Source organism: Podarcis pityusensis, assembly GCF_964106645.2.
Source record: "Podarcis pityusensis genome assembly, chromosome: 5".
In the NCBI taxonomy this organism is placed as follows: Eukaryota; Metazoa; Chordata; class Lepidosauria; order Squamata; family Lacertidae; genus Podarcis; species Podarcis pityusensis.
The window spans coordinates 89,651,625-89,669,490 of record NC_138032.1 but is presented as its reverse complement, the minus strand read 5'-3'; the positions used below and the strand labels follow the sequence as shown (position 1 = coordinate 89,669,490).

General features: G+C 47.2%; 1 protein-coding gene across 1 annotated transcript; it reads right to left on the bottom strand.

Annotated features, from left to right (window-relative positions):
* Positions 1–2,319: 2,319 nt before the first annotated feature.
* On the bottom strand, positions 2,320–16,471 carry TMEM72 (transmembrane protein 72). Its single transcript, XM_081005726.1, has 5 exons — positions 15,004–16,471; positions 6,762–6,828; positions 5,253–5,324; positions 4,945–5,084; positions 2,320–3,284 (listed from the first exon to the last, which is right to left on the bottom strand). The coding sequence occupies exons 1-5, from the start codon at positions 15,197–15,199 to the stop codon at positions 2,887–2,889; spliced, it is 873 nt and encodes a 290-aa protein (XP_080861852.1). The 5' UTR covers positions 15,200–16,471; the 3' UTR covers positions 2,320–2,886.
* Positions 16,472–17,866: the final 1,395 nt, after the last annotated feature.

The following is a 17,866-nucleotide window of genomic DNA, read 5'->3' as shown; positions in this document are numbered from 1 at the left end:
GGTAGGGCGTGTGGTGGTTAGGAGTTGTGGCAGTGGTGATTCCTGGGTATTGTTGGGTTGCTGAGCTGATCAGGCTTTGCTGGCTGGTGGCTTTTACAGAGCATTTGGATTAGGTGGTCATTTGTGTCACTTCTAGCCTGTGTTTTAAGAACTTCTCTAGGGCTTCTGTAGTTGCCTCAGCGGTGCCACCGAGGCGGGGGGGGGCAGGTAAGCAGAGATGGGTAGACTAATGGACAGACAGTTCATATAAAGGGAGGGGGGTTAGCAAGTAGAGATGCAAGAGATTAGAGGGGTGGGGCCAGGGGAAATATGTGTTTAGGAGGGGGTTGTATATGCCCAAAAGGGGTATTGGGGTCCAGTTAAGGTGGAAGTTGGGGTTGGGAGTGCGCTCAGAAACAGGGACAGACAAATAGGCTATATGTAAAGGGTGGAGGGAGAAAAAAGGGAAGAAGAAGAAGAAAGAAAGAAGAAGGGGGGAGGCGGGGGGGAGAGGGGAGATTGGAGTAAAAGAGAAGAGAGAGAGAGAGAGAGAGACAAAAAGAGAGTTGAAAGAGAGAGGAGAGATAGTACAGTAATATCAGCGGTATTAGATTGCAGCAGTAGTTTTAGCTATAGTATGAGGGGGGCAAATTATGATAGGGTGATATGAATGTGTGTATGTGTTTCCTTTAGGGGAAGGGGGGGTGGAGAGAGGGAGGAGGGAGAGAAGAGGAGAGGAGAGGAGGAGGGGGAAGGGTGGGAAAAGGAAGGAGAAGAAAAGAGAGGGGGAGAGGGGAGGGAGGGTGAGCTGCTGCAATGGTATGGGGGAAAGTCTTATTTTAAAAGAGGGGGTGGGGGGAGGGGGGAAAGGGCTCCCCTCTCAAAAACAAACTGACGAACAGGCTAAAAAGGGGGGGTTGATTTTAAAAAATAAAAGGGATAGAAAACAAAATTGGGGATGGAAAATGAAAGGTGGGATAAAAGGAAAAAATGAGGAGGGGTGAAGAGAGAGAGGGGAGAGCAAAAAGGGAGAGAAAAATAAAAAAGGGGGGGAAGTTGTGGGGGAGAGTATCAATAGCAATAGCAGTGATATAGAGGAAATTTTTGTTTTAAAAGAGAGTGGTGGTCGTAGCTGGGGGCGAAAGATTCCCCCCTCAAGAACAAGCCAACAAATAGAAAAGAAAGGGCTTTAAAAAGAGAAAGAGGGGGGGGGATTGTATGTTTTTTTAAAATAATAATAATAATAATAATAATAATAATAATGTTTCCCCCTAATTATTGTTATTATTTTTTGTTTGTAAAAATGTAATTAAAAATGTACAGGTAAAAGATAAAAATGAGAATTAAAGGTAAAAAAAAGGGGGGGTTGTCTTTAGATAGATAGATAGATAGATAGAGCTTTTTATTTTATTTTATTTTTTAAAAAATGAGTAAAGTATAGGTAAAAGAGGATAGGTAAAAGAGAGTGGAAAGTCTGGGGCGAAGTGGCAGTCCCAGGAAATGGCCTGTGATGGTTCAGGGCTGTTTTCTGGGTACTGCCATTTTAATTCTTAAGAGGGGAGTTTGAGGAGGAAATAAAATGAGGCTTAAATTGAGGGGGTGTGTGTGTGGAAAAGTGTGTCTTTAAATAGTGTGTAGAAAAGATAGAAATAAAAATAAAGATTCAAATAAAGGGTGGCTGCAGCAGCAGTGGCCCCTCTTTTAAAAAGAAAAATGATAAAAGTAGGTATATGGGGGGGGGAATAAAAAAGAATTATTATTATTATTATTTTTAAAAAAAAGGGAGAGGGGGAGGAAGGGGTTAAAAAAGGATTTATTTTTTTTAAAAAAAAAGGAAAAAAGAAGGGGGTAGTTTCTTCCTTTCTGCAATAGATCTCCTTTGTCATGCGGTTTTCCTCTGTTTGCTGGAGGCCACGTGTTTCTTCGGAGCCTCTCTTGCCTTCCCGTGCTCACCTACCTCCCCTCTTCTTTCCCGTCGGCAGAGATGGGGGCAGCAGTGGTAAAGTTGGGGTTCCTTTTTCTTTCTTTTTCTTCTTCTTTCCCCCTTTTCTTTTTCTCTCTGCGTTAGCTCCACTGTCCTCCTGGTTTTGGAGCTCCTCTCGGCTGTTGGGGGGGGTGGTCGGGTGCCTTTCCGGCTCAATCAAGGTCGTGGGGCGGTGTTTGGGCTCCTTTGATAGGCGCCCCGGGCACCCCCGATTCCTCTCCGCTGGCAGTGCTGGTGGCAGCAGTCCTGGGGGTCCGGGAATCGGCCAGACAGAGCCTTTTACTCTGGCTGGCTTCAGGAGCTCTTTTCTGCTGTTGCAGCCGCCATGCTGCCTCGCCGGAAGTCCGACACTGTGAAGTCTTATGGTAGTAACCAAACAGCTAACAACAAGGAAGCAACAACAACAACAACAAAAACCAGGCAAATCCCTCCTTCAATAAAAGTAGAGAAGAATGGACTTGGGAGAACAGGATGGGGACGATTGGGGAATTCATTCCTGTCCACCAACTTCAACCAACGAAAGTTCTTGGCTGCTCTCATTGGCCTAAACCAGGGGTCAGCAACCTTTTTCAGCTATGGGCTGGCCCACTATCCCTCAGACCATGTGGTGGGTCAGACTATATTTTGGGGGGAGGGAGGAACGAATTCCTATGCCCCACAAATAACCCAGAGATGCATTTTAAATAAAAGGACACATTCTACTCATGTAAAACCACACTGATTCCTGGACCGTCCATGGGCCAGATTGAGAAGGCAATTGGGCCGCATCCAGCCCACGGACCTTAGGTTGCCTACCCCTGGCCTAAACCAAAGCTGGGAGGTTTATTCTACAAGTTGCCTCCAGGTGTCTCTGCAGCAAATACTAGGATCATAGAGAAGCAGAAAGAGCCCGTTCTCGCTGTTGCTGTCTCCGCTGTAGGCTGTCACAACTGGGGTGGAAGGATGGGAGCCATGTCAGATGTGGTTTCCTCAGCCAAGCTCTCCTGATCTTCTGGGCTTTCTTTGACAGAAAGAATGATGTTCACCACCTTCTCTTCAAAGTGCACCTGCCTCCTTGTGGGCGGCGAGCTCGAAGAGGCCTCAACGGTGTCCAGTTTCTTGCAGCTTTTGAAGAAGCTCCTCAGAAACCCAAGAAGGGAGTTGCGTTGCCCTTGAGGTGCTCCCCTGGGGAAAGTGTAGGTTTGCTCGGTGTCGCCTGCATCCGTCATAGCTACAGCTGCGCTTTGGGAATCCGTGTATTGCTCTTCTCCAGGTCTTCTGGTTTCTTTCTGTTGCTTACTGAGCAGGAAGTAGGTGAAGCCGGTGACCACCAGCATCGTGCCTGGAGAGAGTAAGGAAAGAGACAGAGAGAGAGGTCTAGGGGTCTTGGTGGACCTCAAGCTGAACATGAGTCAACAGTGTGAGGAGAAAAAAGCTAATGCTATTCTAGGCTTCATCAGTCCAGATCAAGGGAAATAATGGTACCACTCTATTGTGACATGGGAGCATATTCACCCAGTGCTTTTCCAGCTGCACTGGCTCCAGGTGGAGTACAGGGTCAGATTTAAGGTGCTGGTTTTGACCTTTAAAGCCCTTCACGGCCTAGGACCCTTGTACCTACGGGACCGCCTCTCCCAGTCTGCCCCACGGAGAGCCTCAAGGTCCATAAATAGCAACACCCTAGAGGTCCCGGGCCCTAAGCAAGTTAGATTAGCTTCAACCAGAGCCAGGGCCTTTTCAACACTGGCTTCCTCCTGGTGGAATGCTCTGCCTCATGAGACCAGGGCCCTGCAGGATCTGATTTCTTTCCGCAGGGCCTGTAAGACAGAGTTGTTCCGTCTGGCCTTTGGCTTGGAGCCAGTTTGATTCCCTCCCCCTCTTTCTTTTTTCTTTTTCCTTTCTCCTCCTGTGATGAGGCTGCATTTTAATATTTTAATGTTTCAATATTTTAATTGTTGTATTTTAATCTTGTTTTTAAGTTGTATTCATTCAGCTTGTTTTTATTATTGCTTGTTAGCCGCCCTAAGCCCGGCCTTGGTTGGGGAGGGCGGGGTATAAATAAATATTATTATTATTATTATTATTATTATTATTATTATTATTATTCTGCCTTGGTCAAATCACACCTGGAATCCTGTGTCCAATTTTGAGCGCCATAGTTTAAGAAGGATGTTGACAAGCTGGAACGTGTGCAGACGAGGGCAACTAAGATGATCAAGGGTCTGGAAACCAAGCCTTATGAAGAATGGTTGAAGGAGCTGGGAATGTTTATCTTGTAAGAGGAGATTCCTGCAATCGATCAGTGACAGATGGCCATCCAACCTCTGCTTAAAAACCTCCAAGGAAGGAGAGTCCACCACTTCCCAAGGGAGACCGTTCCACTGTCAAACAGCTCTTACAGTCAGAAAGTTTTTCCTGATGTTTAGTATCCTGTATCCTGAAGCCATTGATTCAAGTCCGACCCTCCAGAGAAAACAAGCTTGCTCCATCTTCCATGTGACAGCCCTTGAGATATTTGAAGATGGCTATCATATCTCCTCTTTTCCAGGCTAAACATATCCAGTTCCTACTAGTATACCATACCATACTCAAACCAGTACAGTACAGTGGTACCTCCGGTTACGTACTTAATTCATTCCAGAGGTCCGTTCTTAACCTGAACTGTTCTTAACCTGAAGCACCACTTTAGCTAATGGGGCCTCCCGGCAGTAACCCGAGGTACTATTTCTGGGTTAGCGGAGTCTGTAACTTGAAGCATATGTAACCCGAAGTGTATGTAACCCGAGGTACCACTGTACACCATATCACAGCTTATATGGCATGGAAGTTAAGGCAGCTGCTTTAATTCATCAGCTTGCAACATCCATGCTTTTCGGTGACTCCTTTGTATTGTTTTTTTGAATCCTAAAATAATTTTTGGATTACAGCTACTATTTACTGTATTTGCAAAAAAATAAAAATTAAACCCCCATTCTACTGGTGATTCCCAGTCACCCTCTCACCTGGGATAGTGACGTGCCAAACTATGACAGGGTGCAGGAAGCAGGCTACCGAGAGCAACACATACATCAGGAACTTCTGGAAGGCCCCCCGACGTCTGGCGTGCTTCCAACAAGTGTGCATCCCAGATCCCGTCTTGGGGCTACAGTGGAAGTAGAAGGATGAGAAGCTGGCTAAAGCAAAACGTCAGTCACCCTCAAGGTGAACTCTCAAAAAGAGCTCAGAGTCCAGCTCAACCCAGACGTGCTTCCCCAAGCTGAATTGTAGGAGGGAAGGAGGGTTGGGGGAAGGAACGCAATGGAGCACTCACGTGCAGCAAGTGGTCAAGAGAAGGCCCGCAAAGTATGCTGCTTCGCAGAGGGACACAGCTACCCCTGAAACACTGAAGAACAAGAAATCGTTAACAGGCGCGGAACAAAGAGCAAATGGCAACCCCCCGCAGCACTCAGTAGTAATAATAATAATAATAATAATAATAATAATAATAATAATAATTTAGTATTTATACCCCGCCCTCCCCAGCCAAGGCCAGGCTCAGGGCGGCTAACAAGCAATAATAAAAACAAGTTGAATGAATACAACTTAAAAACAAGATTAAAATACAAGATTAAAATATTGAAACATTAAAATATTAAAATGCAGCCTCATCACAGGAGGAGAAAGGAAAAGAAAAAAGAAAGAGGGGGAGGGAATCAAATTGGCTCCAAGCCAAAGGCCAGGCGGAACAACTCTGTCTTACAGGCCCTGCGGAAAGAAATCAGATCCCGCAGGGCCCTGGTCTCAAGAGACAGAGCATTCCACCAGGCTGGAGCCAGTGTTGAAAAGGCCCTGGCTCTGGTTGAAGCCAATCTAACTTCCTTAGGGCCCGGGACCACTAGGGTGTTGCTATTTATGGACCTTGAGGCTCTCCGTGGGGCATACTGGGAGAGGCGGTCCCATAGGTACGAGGGTCCTAGGCCATGAACAGGGGAACATGCAGTGTTGTGCAGTGAAACTTTTCGTAGGGGAACAGCTTGCGAAGGCAATTTGGGAGAGTGATGTCCTGATGTCGCGTGTGCGAGCATCCCGCCTCCCTCCCTAAGCTGGGCAGAAGCTTCCCAGCCTTTGGGAAGGAGGCTTCAGGCCCCTGACAGGTTGCTGAAGCCCTGTTGCCTCCTCCTCAAAGGACCCTTGATATGACCATAGTGCAGTATTCGGCATCCTGTTGTCAGGCTTCGGGGAATCGACTTCCTCCCCCGTGGCAGTAAACAAAAGATGAAACGAAAGGAACGTCTTACCAGTTAGAATCTTTAATAATCACGGTGAGAGAACAAAGAAATGGCAGTGCTCCCAATTAAGGGTTACTCCCCTTCTCTGTCCCTATTAATCTACGTTACTCCTACATCTTGTAACCTGAGCTTGAACCCTCTGCGCTTTCTGTTCTAACACTTTCTGAGCTCTCCGTGTTCTTGGAGAAGGGGGTTGAATGCTGTCCAGAGACTGTGAATCTGTTAAGTCTCTCTCTTCTAGTGTAGCTTCTGCTGACGGTTCCCCATCCAGTATTCCCCAGCTTCTGCCTTCTGAACTATGCCCCTCTGCAAACCACTGTTCCAAATCTATACTGTCCTCCTGTTCCTGGGAAGGAGCAGGAGCAGGGGGAGGGGGAAGCTCCCACCTTTCCTCCTCAGTGCAGACCTCCTCAGCATGGTCCCTGACATCTGTATATGGTGTATGAAGTCAGGCCCAGGTTTGCAGACGTCCTTACATCGACCAGCACAAGCTTATTTAGGCGCTCTCACAAATCCACGTTATTTCCCCCAAATCAGACAGCCATACTCACAGCAAGTAGACAGCCAGGCTCTTGAACTGACCCAGGAGCAGTGTGTCTGTGCCAACGCCAATGAGCACTGAAACAAAACACAGACGAGAACAAGGAATAACACTTGGGATCTGGGGGCATTGGGAGTCATTTTACTCTGTTGTGCAATGCCCTCCAAACATAAACAACTCCATGGGTCAGCCCCTGTGCTGGTCCAGGGGGGAGGTTACCGTGGGGCAAGGTCCAGGACCTGAGTTAAGGGTCGGCAGACAGTCCTCCTCGGGCGAAGCGGGGTCCACAGCGAGAAGCCGGGCAAGGACAGGAACTCTGGGGGAACAGGACTGGATGCTGGCCGAAACAGCTCTTCAACGACGTTGCTCCCGCAACCTGGGACCAGGCTCTGAGGCCAGGGGCGGTCCTGGCCCCCAGGAGACCCGCCTCTCCTGGCCTTAAGGCGAGCACTCCTCCTGGGAGAAACCAGTTCCCTTCGCCTCTCTGCCCTGAGCCTCTGCAGTTCAGGAGAGGCTGGAGGGTTACTGGGCCCAGGGGGAGACTCACCTGTAGGCACTGAGTTGTCAACCATCTCCGGAGCCAGAGTGGATTCACCTGGTGCCGGCTCCTGAGGATCCGGCACAGGTGCAGGCGCTTCAGAATCAAGGCCCTGCCCCAGTTCAGCCGGCCCCGGAGGCGGGGACTCCTGTGCAGGCTGGGATTCCTCCGGTTCAGCCTCTGAATCGGATACCTAGGCCATCACAGCCTCCCAGAGGGGCAGCCAATCCTGCCTTGCCAGTGGTGGTTTCCATCAAAATCTTGCAGAGCACATATGACCCCACAATATTTCAGTGAGCTCTCAAGATTTTAGCAAGATTTTTTGGCATGCATGAGATCTTGTGAATCTGTGTGATGGCCTGGGAGTCTGATTCAGAAGCTGAACCTGAGGAGTCCCAGCCTGCACAGGAGTCCCCGCCTCCAGGGCTGGCTGAGCCGGGGCAGGGCCTTGAATCTGAAGCGCCTGCACCTGTGCCGGATCCTCAGGAGCAGACACCGGATGAATCCACTCTGCCTCCGGAGGTGACTGAGGACCCATTGCCTACAGGTGCGCCTCTCCCAGCCCTGTCAGGGGAAGGTGAAGCTGCCCCTGGGTCCAGTAGCCCTCCAGCCTCTCCTGAGCTGCAGAGGCTCAGGGCAGAGAGGTGGAGGAAACTAAGTTCTCTGAGGAGGAGTGCTCGCCTTAAGGCCAGGAGAGGCGGGTCACCTGTGGACCGGGACCGCCCCTGGCCTCAGAGGAAATAAAGGCCGGTCAGCCCATTCCCAGGTTGCAGGAGCAACGTCGTTGGAAACCTGTTTCTGCCAGCACCCAGACCTGTTTCCCCAGAGTTCCCGACCACGCCCGGCTTCTCGCTTTGGACCCCGCTTCACCCTTGGCGGACAGTCTCCAGACCCTTGACCCAGGACCGAACTCTGACCATGCCTCACGGTAACCTCCCCCCGGGACCAGTACAATCTGGGATCTTTGACCTGGAAACAACAACTAAACCAGAATGTGGCAGCTAGACTGGTGACTGGGAGTGGCCACCGAGACCATATAACATATCCTGAAAGACCTACATTGGCTCCCAGTACGTTTCCGAGCACAATTCAAAGTGTTGGTGCTGACCTTTAAAGCCCTAAATGGCCTCAGCCCAGTATACCCGAAGGAGCATCTCTATGTCCATCATCGAGCCCGGACACTGAGGTCCAGCGCCAAGGTCCTTCTGGCAGTTCCCGCACTGCGAGAAGTGGGGTTACAGAGAACCAGGCAGAGGGCCTTCTCGGTAGTGGTGCCCATCCTGTGGAACGCCCTCCCATCAGATGTCAGCCCATGATATCATGTGCTGTGTTCACCACCCTCTGTAAAGACTTTCTGTCCGTGGCTGTCAAGCCAACGTACCACACTGTGATACAATATGAGAGGACACTCTCTATTGTGGACCGGTAGAAGGAGGTCATCAACTGTTGTTTAACATTGTTCTTTCGCAAGACCCTGAGGAAATGGAGTCTCTGTTGGGCCTTCCTAAGCACCTGAGTTATATTGTTTTTCCGAGTGAGGTCTTCACTAAGGTAAACGCCCAGGAATTTAAAGGAAGAGACTCTCTCCGCACAACCCTCCCCCCCCCCCGATATACAATGGGGCTAGTTCCCCTCTCTTCCTCCAAAAGTCCAACACCATCTCCTTTATCTTGCTAATATTTAGGTGCATGTTATTCTCTAGGCACCATGTAGATACTTTTTGAACCTCCCCCCTGTACGCTGATTCATCTCCACCTGTAATTAGACCCATTATGGTAGTATCATCTGCAAACTTAATCATTGCAGTAGATGGATCAGATGAAATACAGTCATATGTATACAACAAGTACAGGTAGGGACTCAGCACACATCCCTGTGGGGTGCCAGTGCTGAGCTTCAGGGAGGTAGATGTAACAGGCCCAATCCTCACTGTTTGTGTCCGATCCCTCAGAAAGTCTTTAATCCAGTGACAGATGGTAGAAGATAGGTCTAGTTCCATCAGCTTTTTGATAAGAATGTCCGGAAGGATGTTCCAGTAAAGGATAGGGCTATCCACTGGACTGTATCAACAAAAACCTGGTAATAGGACTACTCTCATTTCTGCCTTGGTCGCACCACACCTGGAATAATGCGTCCAATTCTGGGCACCACAATTTAAGAAGGATGTTAACAAGCTGGCAGGTGTGCAGAGGAGGGTGACCAAGATGATCAAGGGTCTGGAAACCAAGCCTTATGAGGAACGGTTGAGGGAGATGGGTGTGTTTAGCCATGGGTGTTTAGAGGGTACTGAGAGGAGATATGATCATAAAAGGTAAAGGGACCCCTGACAATTAGGTCCAGTCGTGATCAACTCTGGGGTTGCGGCGCTCATCTCGCTTTATTCACCGAGGGAGCCGGCGTACAGCTTCTGGGTCATGTGGCCAGCATGACTAAGCCGCTTCTGGCGAACCAGAGCAGCGCACGGAAACGCCGTTTACCTTCCCACCGGAGCAGTACCTATTTATCTACTTGCACTTTGACGTGTTTTCAAACTGCTAGGTTGGCAGGAGCAGGGACCAAGCAATGGGAGCTCACCCCGTTGCGGGGATTCGAACCGCTGACCTTCTGATTGGCAAGTCCTAGGCTCTGTGGTTTAACCCACAGCACCACCCGCGTCCTGGATATGATCATAGACATCTTCAAATATCTTTAAGGGCTGTGACATGGAAGATGGAGCAAGCTTGTTTTCTCCTGCTCTGGAGCGTAGGACCTGAACCAATGGCTTCAAGTTACAAGAAGGAGATTCCAACTAAACATCGGCAAGAACTTTCTGACAGTAAGAGCTGTTAGGCAATGGAATGGTCTCTCTCAGGAGGTCATGGAGTCTCCTTCCTTGGAGGTTTTTAAGCAGAGGTTGGATGGCCATCTGTCATGGATGATTTAGTCCAGGTTCCTGCATTGTAGGATCCCTTGGGGTCCCTTCCAACTCTACTATTCTATGATTAGGCTTAGAACCCAAATTGCCGTTTGCTCTGATTGTGCGTTGAAGAGCAGGTTTCGTCAGGGGAAAACAGTGGGACAAGAGGAAGTCTGGATAAGCCCAGATAGAGAGACAATACCAAGCATGTATGTTGATGAAAGGCAGTAACTACAGCATTCGTGCCACCGAAAAGGCCCAGAGGAAAGAGCCAAGGATTAGGCGATGTAATGAGCTTTGGCTTGGATAGACCTGATTCAGAAGGAAAGATCCCAGGGATCTGAATTGTGACGCCTGGAACATTCCATTCCGGTCTCCTTTCCTTTCATTCAGTGTTTAATCCCTAAACCAAGACTGGTCTCAACTAGCCATAAAGTGAAACGACTCCGTGTGTCGGGGAGAGAAACCGGCGCATTCCAATTACTCAGCAGGCCAAAGCAGGAACGAATCACACATTATAGGGCAGAAACATTTGTTAGTTTGTGTACCATGGCAAATGCCAGTGTAAAGATGGCAACATTACGCGTTTCCTTTTCTCGTGTTTGCAAATTTGCAGCGGATATGCACTAAGGAACAATAGCTAATTATGCATGTGCCTCCATTTGTTTTTACAAAGATACCCCTCCACAGGGGAATCCTGCTTTAAATGGAATTTATATGCAGAATTTGGCGCTTCCAACCCTATCAAGTTTGCCTAAATGAGTCCATCTCTCGTACTGAGTGCCTGCTTATGTCTGAGCTACTGGTTCGTGGTCAAATAAAGTTGTTGTTTTCCCTTAACCAGTCCAACTAATGATATGCAAAATATTACGCATAATATATGTATAATACGTACAAAAGAGTCAATATTTTTGCAGCATATTTGCATAAGTTTTTTTTTACAGTTATGTACACTGGTTACTTTAGGAAACCAGGAGTATTTAACACATAAAAATTCTACACGTAGTCACGCATATAATGTGATAACCTTTCATATTTTTAGTGGAACTGGCAAGAGGAAAATGGGAACCTGAAAAATTCTGTTGGATAAGCTCCACGCGGTGCCGGAATTACGTATAAGCTAAACAAGCTATAGCTTAGGGCTCCAATCTCTTGGGGGGCCCCCAAAAAATTTAAAGGAAAAAACTGGGTGTATATTTCCAAAATATAAGATAAAAAACAAATAAAATAAATCTACATATAGCAACAGTGTTTTGTGTAGTGTAGGCTCCTATGATGTAAGTCATGGGCCCCACCTGCTAGCCTGCTCCCTAAAATATCACAGTTCAACAATTACTTTGATAAAATACATATTTTGTTATGTGCAAATGGCTTTAGATACCTATTACAGTGGTACCTCAGGTTAAGTACTTAATTCGTTCCGGAGGTCCGTTCTTAACCTGAAACTGTTCTTAACCTGAAGCACCACTTTAGCTAATGGGGCCTCCTGCTGCCGCCACACCGCCGCCATGCGATTTCTGTTCTCATCCTGAAGCAAAGTTCTTATCCTGAGGTACTATTTCTGGGTTAGCGGAGTCTGTAACCTGAAGCATATGTAACCTGAAGCATATGTAACCCGAGGTACCACTGTAGGTCCATAAATTATCATGTAGCATATATGACGCCCTAAACTACTGAAGGTAATGGGGCACTTTATATGTCCAGCTGTCCTTTGTCAACAACAGATTGTCACTGTTTTTTGTGTTGAATATATGCTATATGGTAATTTATGGACCTAATAGGTACCTAAAGCCATTGGCACATGCAGAATGTAGGCACCCTATATATAGAAATGAGCAAACCAGTGATATTTTAGGGAGCAGGCTATGACTTACATCATAGGAGCCTACACAGCACAAAACACTGTTGCTGTATGTAGGTTTTATTTTATTTGTTTTTTATCTTATATTTTGGAAATGTACATCCAGATTTTTTATCCTTTAATTTTTGGGGGGGCCCCCAAGAGAGTGGGGCCCTAAGCTATAGCTTATTTAGCTTATATGTAAATGCGGCACTGTCTTCATAGCATATAAATGTCTACACGAACTAGCAGTAACTAAAGCACTCTGCAGTGTTTCTGTGGGAGTTCCTCCCAACACACCTGTGTGAGTTCATCTCTTGAGGTGGAAATACTGGTGACTGAATCTGCATAGCTTATGCCTGCATGGCACAAGATTTAGGTGCTCCCCTATGGAATCTTTCCTATTGCTAACGAATCTCCATGCACCTTCTGAAAAGTCCAGTGAAAACACTTTTGAGCTGGAAAACTACAGACTAATTTAACGAACTGCAGTTTGCTTACTTGCATTGCTTACATCTATTCAGCTTTGCCGAATGCTTTCTTGTTCGTTTGTTTTAAATAATACTGCTGCAAGGATAGAACTCAAGATTCCACTCATGACTATTATTTGAGCAAGATAGGGGGGGAATTTACCCTGTTAGATAGCGACCTAGTAATGACTCCAGTGATCTGAAAGTATTTGCCGCACAGTGCAGTCCTTTCCCTGACTTGTGGTTGCTGGGCAGGAAAGAGCAGCCCGGCACTGCCCAAGGCATTTTGCTGCCTGAGGCAAAGCAACGCAGGCCACTCCCACCAAGTCTAGTTCCAGGGTACCAAGGCTGGATCGAGTTGTTTGGGCACCTGAGGCAGAAAAATCCTACAAGCATCTTTGAAGATGGCTATCCTCTGAAATCTTCATACAGACCCCCCCCGCCTGTCCCCCTGTACAAGAGTCTCATATCTGTCTGCTTAATTGCATGCAGTGCTTTTTTTTCTGGGGGTACACAGGGGTACGCATACCCCTAAACATTTTGTGAATCTAAGTTTGGCCTCATTGAGAGGCAGTATTTCAATATGTGTAGGAAAATGAGAGTACCCCTAAACAATTTTTTTAAGGGAAAAAAGCACTGATTGCATGTTAAAAAAGGTAAAGGACCCCTGACAGTTAAGTCCAGTCACAAACGAATCTGAGGTTGCGGAACTCATCTCACTTTACTGGCCGAGGGAGCCGACGTTTGTCCACAGACAGTTTTTCCGGGTCATGTGGCCAGCATAACTAAGCCGATTCTGGCAAAACCAGAGCAGCATAGGGAAACGCTGTTTACCTTCCTGCCCGGGTGGTACCTATTTATCTACTTGCACTTTTGACGTGCTTTCGAACTGCTAGGTTGGCAGGAGCTGGGACCGAGCAACGGGAGCTCACCCCGTCGCAGGGATTCAAACCGCCGACCTTCTGATAGGCAAGCCCAAGGCTCATTGGTTTACACCACAGTGCCACCTACGTCCCGACTGCATGTTAAAGGTAAAGGTAAAGGGACCCCTGACCATTAGGTCCAGTCGTGACCGACTCTGGGGTTGCGGCGCTCATCTCGCTTTACTGGCTGAGAGAGCCAGCGTACAGCTTCCGGGTCATCGGCCAGCATGACTAAGCCACTTCTGGCGAAACCAGAGCAGCACACGTAAATGCTGTTTACCTTCCCGCCAGGGTGGTACCTATTTATCTACTTGCACTTTTGACTTGCTTTTGAACTGCTAGGTTGGCAGGAGCTGGGACCGAGCAATGGGAGCTCACCCCGTCGCGGGGATTCGAACCGCCGACCTTCCGATCAGCAAGTCCAAGGCTCAGTGGTTTAGACCACAGCGCCACCCGCGTCCCGATTGCATGTTATGTGTACATAATTCCTTACATCAGGAGAGAACGATGGAAGAAAGCATCTACCCTGGTGCAGTACTGAAGAACAGAGGTGCTGTTAAGCTAAAATAAAAAATAAAAAAATTGTAGAGGTTGCATGGCCATCTCTCAGGGATTCTTTAGCAGTGATTCCTGCATTACAGGAGACTCGACTAGAGGACCTTGGTGTCCCTTTCAATTTTACAATTCTGTGATTCTACAACCTCAAGCAAGAAAGAACAGGCGCAGATAGTTGGAGACCAGCCAGGTTGTCATGTTCCTGCCCACTGCAACATATCTCAGTCAGCTTGAAGCAGCACAGCAACTTTCTGCAAAAGTTGTTGTTCTTAAGGATGGTTCGCCACCTCTGCCAACATTCGCCTTTGCTTTGAAAACAGATTGGTTTCTCCCCCCTACCCTCAACCACCCATGAATTCACCGCAGAGAGTTACCAGCAAAAACTTCAGGACAGTGCTAGTTAAAAGATGGGCGTCCTGTCGGGTCTTCAAAACTCAGACAACTAATCTAGTTCATCCTTGCACACCTCCGTCACCCTCACCTGGGGCAGGCTCTCGTACTGTATTTTGTGAAACCCATATAAACTGGGGTTGGCGAGGGGATCCAAGTCAGATCAAATTTTCATCTACCACAAGCAAAAACCAGGAGGAACAAAGTGGTGAATTCCATTTGGGAATTCACATTAACTGAGAAATTGACACAAAGGATACATTTGGCCAGGGGTAAAAAAGAGGGAAGAGAAACAGATAATCAGCAGATTAGTGGCCTTTCATCATGTACACCAATAAGAAAGATGCTGTTAAACCAGTGCCATTGGTCTTTAAACTTACAGTATATGGATTATGTCATTTAAATTCTATTTGTTCAAACGGGACGGACTCTCAGGAAAAGAACTGTGGATCTATATGTACACTGCCCAAATTTATTGCTTATAGGTTTACTTTAATTCATTTTGTAATCTTGGGAAGGTTTCTGGTGTCAAAAGTAGTATGCCTGTATAAGAAAATAAAGTAAGAATGAATTTCAGAAACCAGAGTGGTATCCATGTCAGAAACGCAGGGCAGAAAATCACACCAACAGTGCTGCTTACCTGCTCCAGTGGAGATTCCCAAAAGTCGGCAGGTATATTCCAGAGTATTCCAAAAAGCTGCTTGCTTCATGTTGGCCGGGCAAGAAGCGCTTTGAACTTTTGGAAATTCTTGAGACAGACCTGCGCTCTGACTTCCTGCACTGAGATGGAGTGAGCCTGGAGTCAGGGATCCCCGCCCTTCCCAAAGGAACATCATTCCAATGTGCTATACACAAAAAAGACCCCAAACAACACACCCTTTTTCCACGCAGAAGCAGTTAGCGCTGGTCCCAGCGAGACTGGGCTGTCCTTCTGGTGCTGCCATTGTCCTGCATCCCTTAGTGGGACAATTAATGATTACCAGGCAGAGCAGGAACCTCAGCCAGTGCCTGAGGGCCACTCTACCCTTGCTTCATGTCGGCGCATACCGAAGGCGAGCAAAAGTCTTGCTCCTGCACATTGGATGCAGATTAGTTGCCATGGGGCTTAAGGCTTTGCTAGCTGTTTTTCAGAGCGCTCCGGCTCACTCTGGAGAGACCGCGATGGGTGCAATAGTTCTCACCTGAACAGCAGACATGTCCAAAATGAGATGGCACTTCCCTAAGTATCTGAAAACTCACAGGGTTCTTCATGTTTCCTTTTACGAGACACTCCTCGTCCACATTACAGCCATTTAGAGTGCTTCTCCTTTGGAGAAAACATTGAATTATTTATTCCCATTAAAAGCCAACACACGCCTTATAATCAAGGAAATTCTTTTCCAGCTGCAGCACATTTATCCGCAGTAAGCTGCCGAAGTCTAGGAAGCCTACTCGCGTAATTAAGAAATAGTTCCTATTTAATCTCAAGCATATTTAGCCTAGAATTGCTATTTCCCAATTAAGCAACGTTTGGGTTAACTTTGTCTACTTTGCTATAGTGCTAGATCTTCCAATCAAGTTCTGCTTCTAAATTCCTAGCAACATTACAATTTAGCAACAGGAGCAGAAATTCAAATCAGCTTCCAGCAGCACATTTTTCAAATAGCTCTTTCATAATCCAGATTAATTTAGCAAGTGCCTGAATCCTGCTTTAAGCCCATCTATAGTACTGTTCTGTGCACCAGAAGCTCCTCAATTCTAAATAATACATTCATATGATTGATGTTGCAGACGGATCTCAAGAAAAGGTTCGTTCGCAAAAGGTGCTTCCGGACAGCGGCTATTTTGGGGTGGGATTCGATCATATACAGTGGTACCTCGGGTTACATATGCTTCAGGGTACATACGCTTCAGGTTACACACTCCGCCAATCCAGAAATAGTGCTTCAAGTTAAGAACTTTGCTTCAGGATAAGAACAGAAATCGGGCTCCGGCGGTGCAGCGGCAGCAGGAGGCCCCATTAGCTAAAGTGGTGCTTCAGGTTAAGAACAGTTTCAGGTTAAGGACGGACCTCCGGAATGAATTAAGTACTTAACCCGAGGTACCACTGTACCAGCAAACGCAAGTTTTGCAACTGAAGGTGGTTTGTTTGAACAACAAACCCATTCCCCCACCCCCAGAAAAGCAGGCTACTTTTGAAAAGGAAGTCAGGAAAATGCACCGGAAAGTGTGCGATAACAATTGTGCCTCCCGTGGCATATAATGTGTCATTGTGTCTAGCTGTTAACCAGAAGGTTGGTGGTTTGAGACCACCCAGGAACAGCTGTGGGCAGTATTCCTGCACTGCAGGGGGTTGGACTAGATGATCGTCAGGATCCCTTCCAACTCTAAGATTCTATGATGCAATGCTGCATAACCACCCTGCAAGTCATTGATTGTGAATGCTCAATCAATAGCCGGCATTGTAATTATTATTACATTGTAATAATAATAATAGAAGGTATAGGGTTATAAAGGCCAGGACTAGCCGCCTGAGAAACAGTTTCTACACAAATGCAATTCTGGTTCTAAACGCAGCATAAGGGGTCTCTATAGTATAGTGTATTTTAAAATGGGGTTTCAGAGTTTTTAGGGGGTTTTGAATATTTTATGTAGTTTTTCAATTTCATTGTTCTGCATGGGATAATGACAATAAAGATATTGTATCGTATTGTACCGCATTGTCTAGCCTCTGCACAAACTTTGTGGAACTAAATCAGGAAGAGTGCTCGATAAACACGTCACTGGATGTGACCACGGATGTAAAGTGCTTGATGTAAAGCATGGGTAGGCAAACTAAGGCCCCGGGTGCAGGATCCGGCCCAATCACCTTCTAAATCCAGCTTGCAGATGGTCCAGGAATCAGTGTGTTTTTACATGAGTAGAATGTGTCCTTTTATTTAAAATGCATCTCTGGGTTATTTGTGGGGTATAGGAATTCGTTCATTCCCCCCCCCCAAAAAAAAAATAGTCCGGCCCCCCACAAGGTCTGAGGGACAGCGGACTGGCCCCTGATGAAAAAGTTTGCTGACCCCTGTTGTAAAAGGTAAAGGACCCCTGGACGGTTAAGTCCAGTCAAAGGTGACTATAGGATTGCAGTGCTCATCTCACTTTCAGGCCAAGGGAGCTGGCGTTTGTCCACAGACAGCTTTCAAGGTCATGTGGCCAGCATGACTAGACCACTTCTGGCGCATGGAGACACCATGACAGAAACCAGAGTGCACGGAAACACCTTCCCACCGCAGCAGTACCTATTTATCTACTTGCACTGGCGTGCTTTCAAACTGCTAGGTTGGCAAGAGCTGGGACAGAGCAACGGGAGCTCACTCTGTCGCACAGATTCGAACCGCAGCAACAACTCAGTGTGCTTTACTCTCAGGAAAGGACTGCAGTCTTAGGCTCCTTACATTGCACAAAATTGCCCTAGCGTGCAATTACTACAGCCGGGCTTCCAATAATCCAATCACCTGTTTTATTCCTATCAA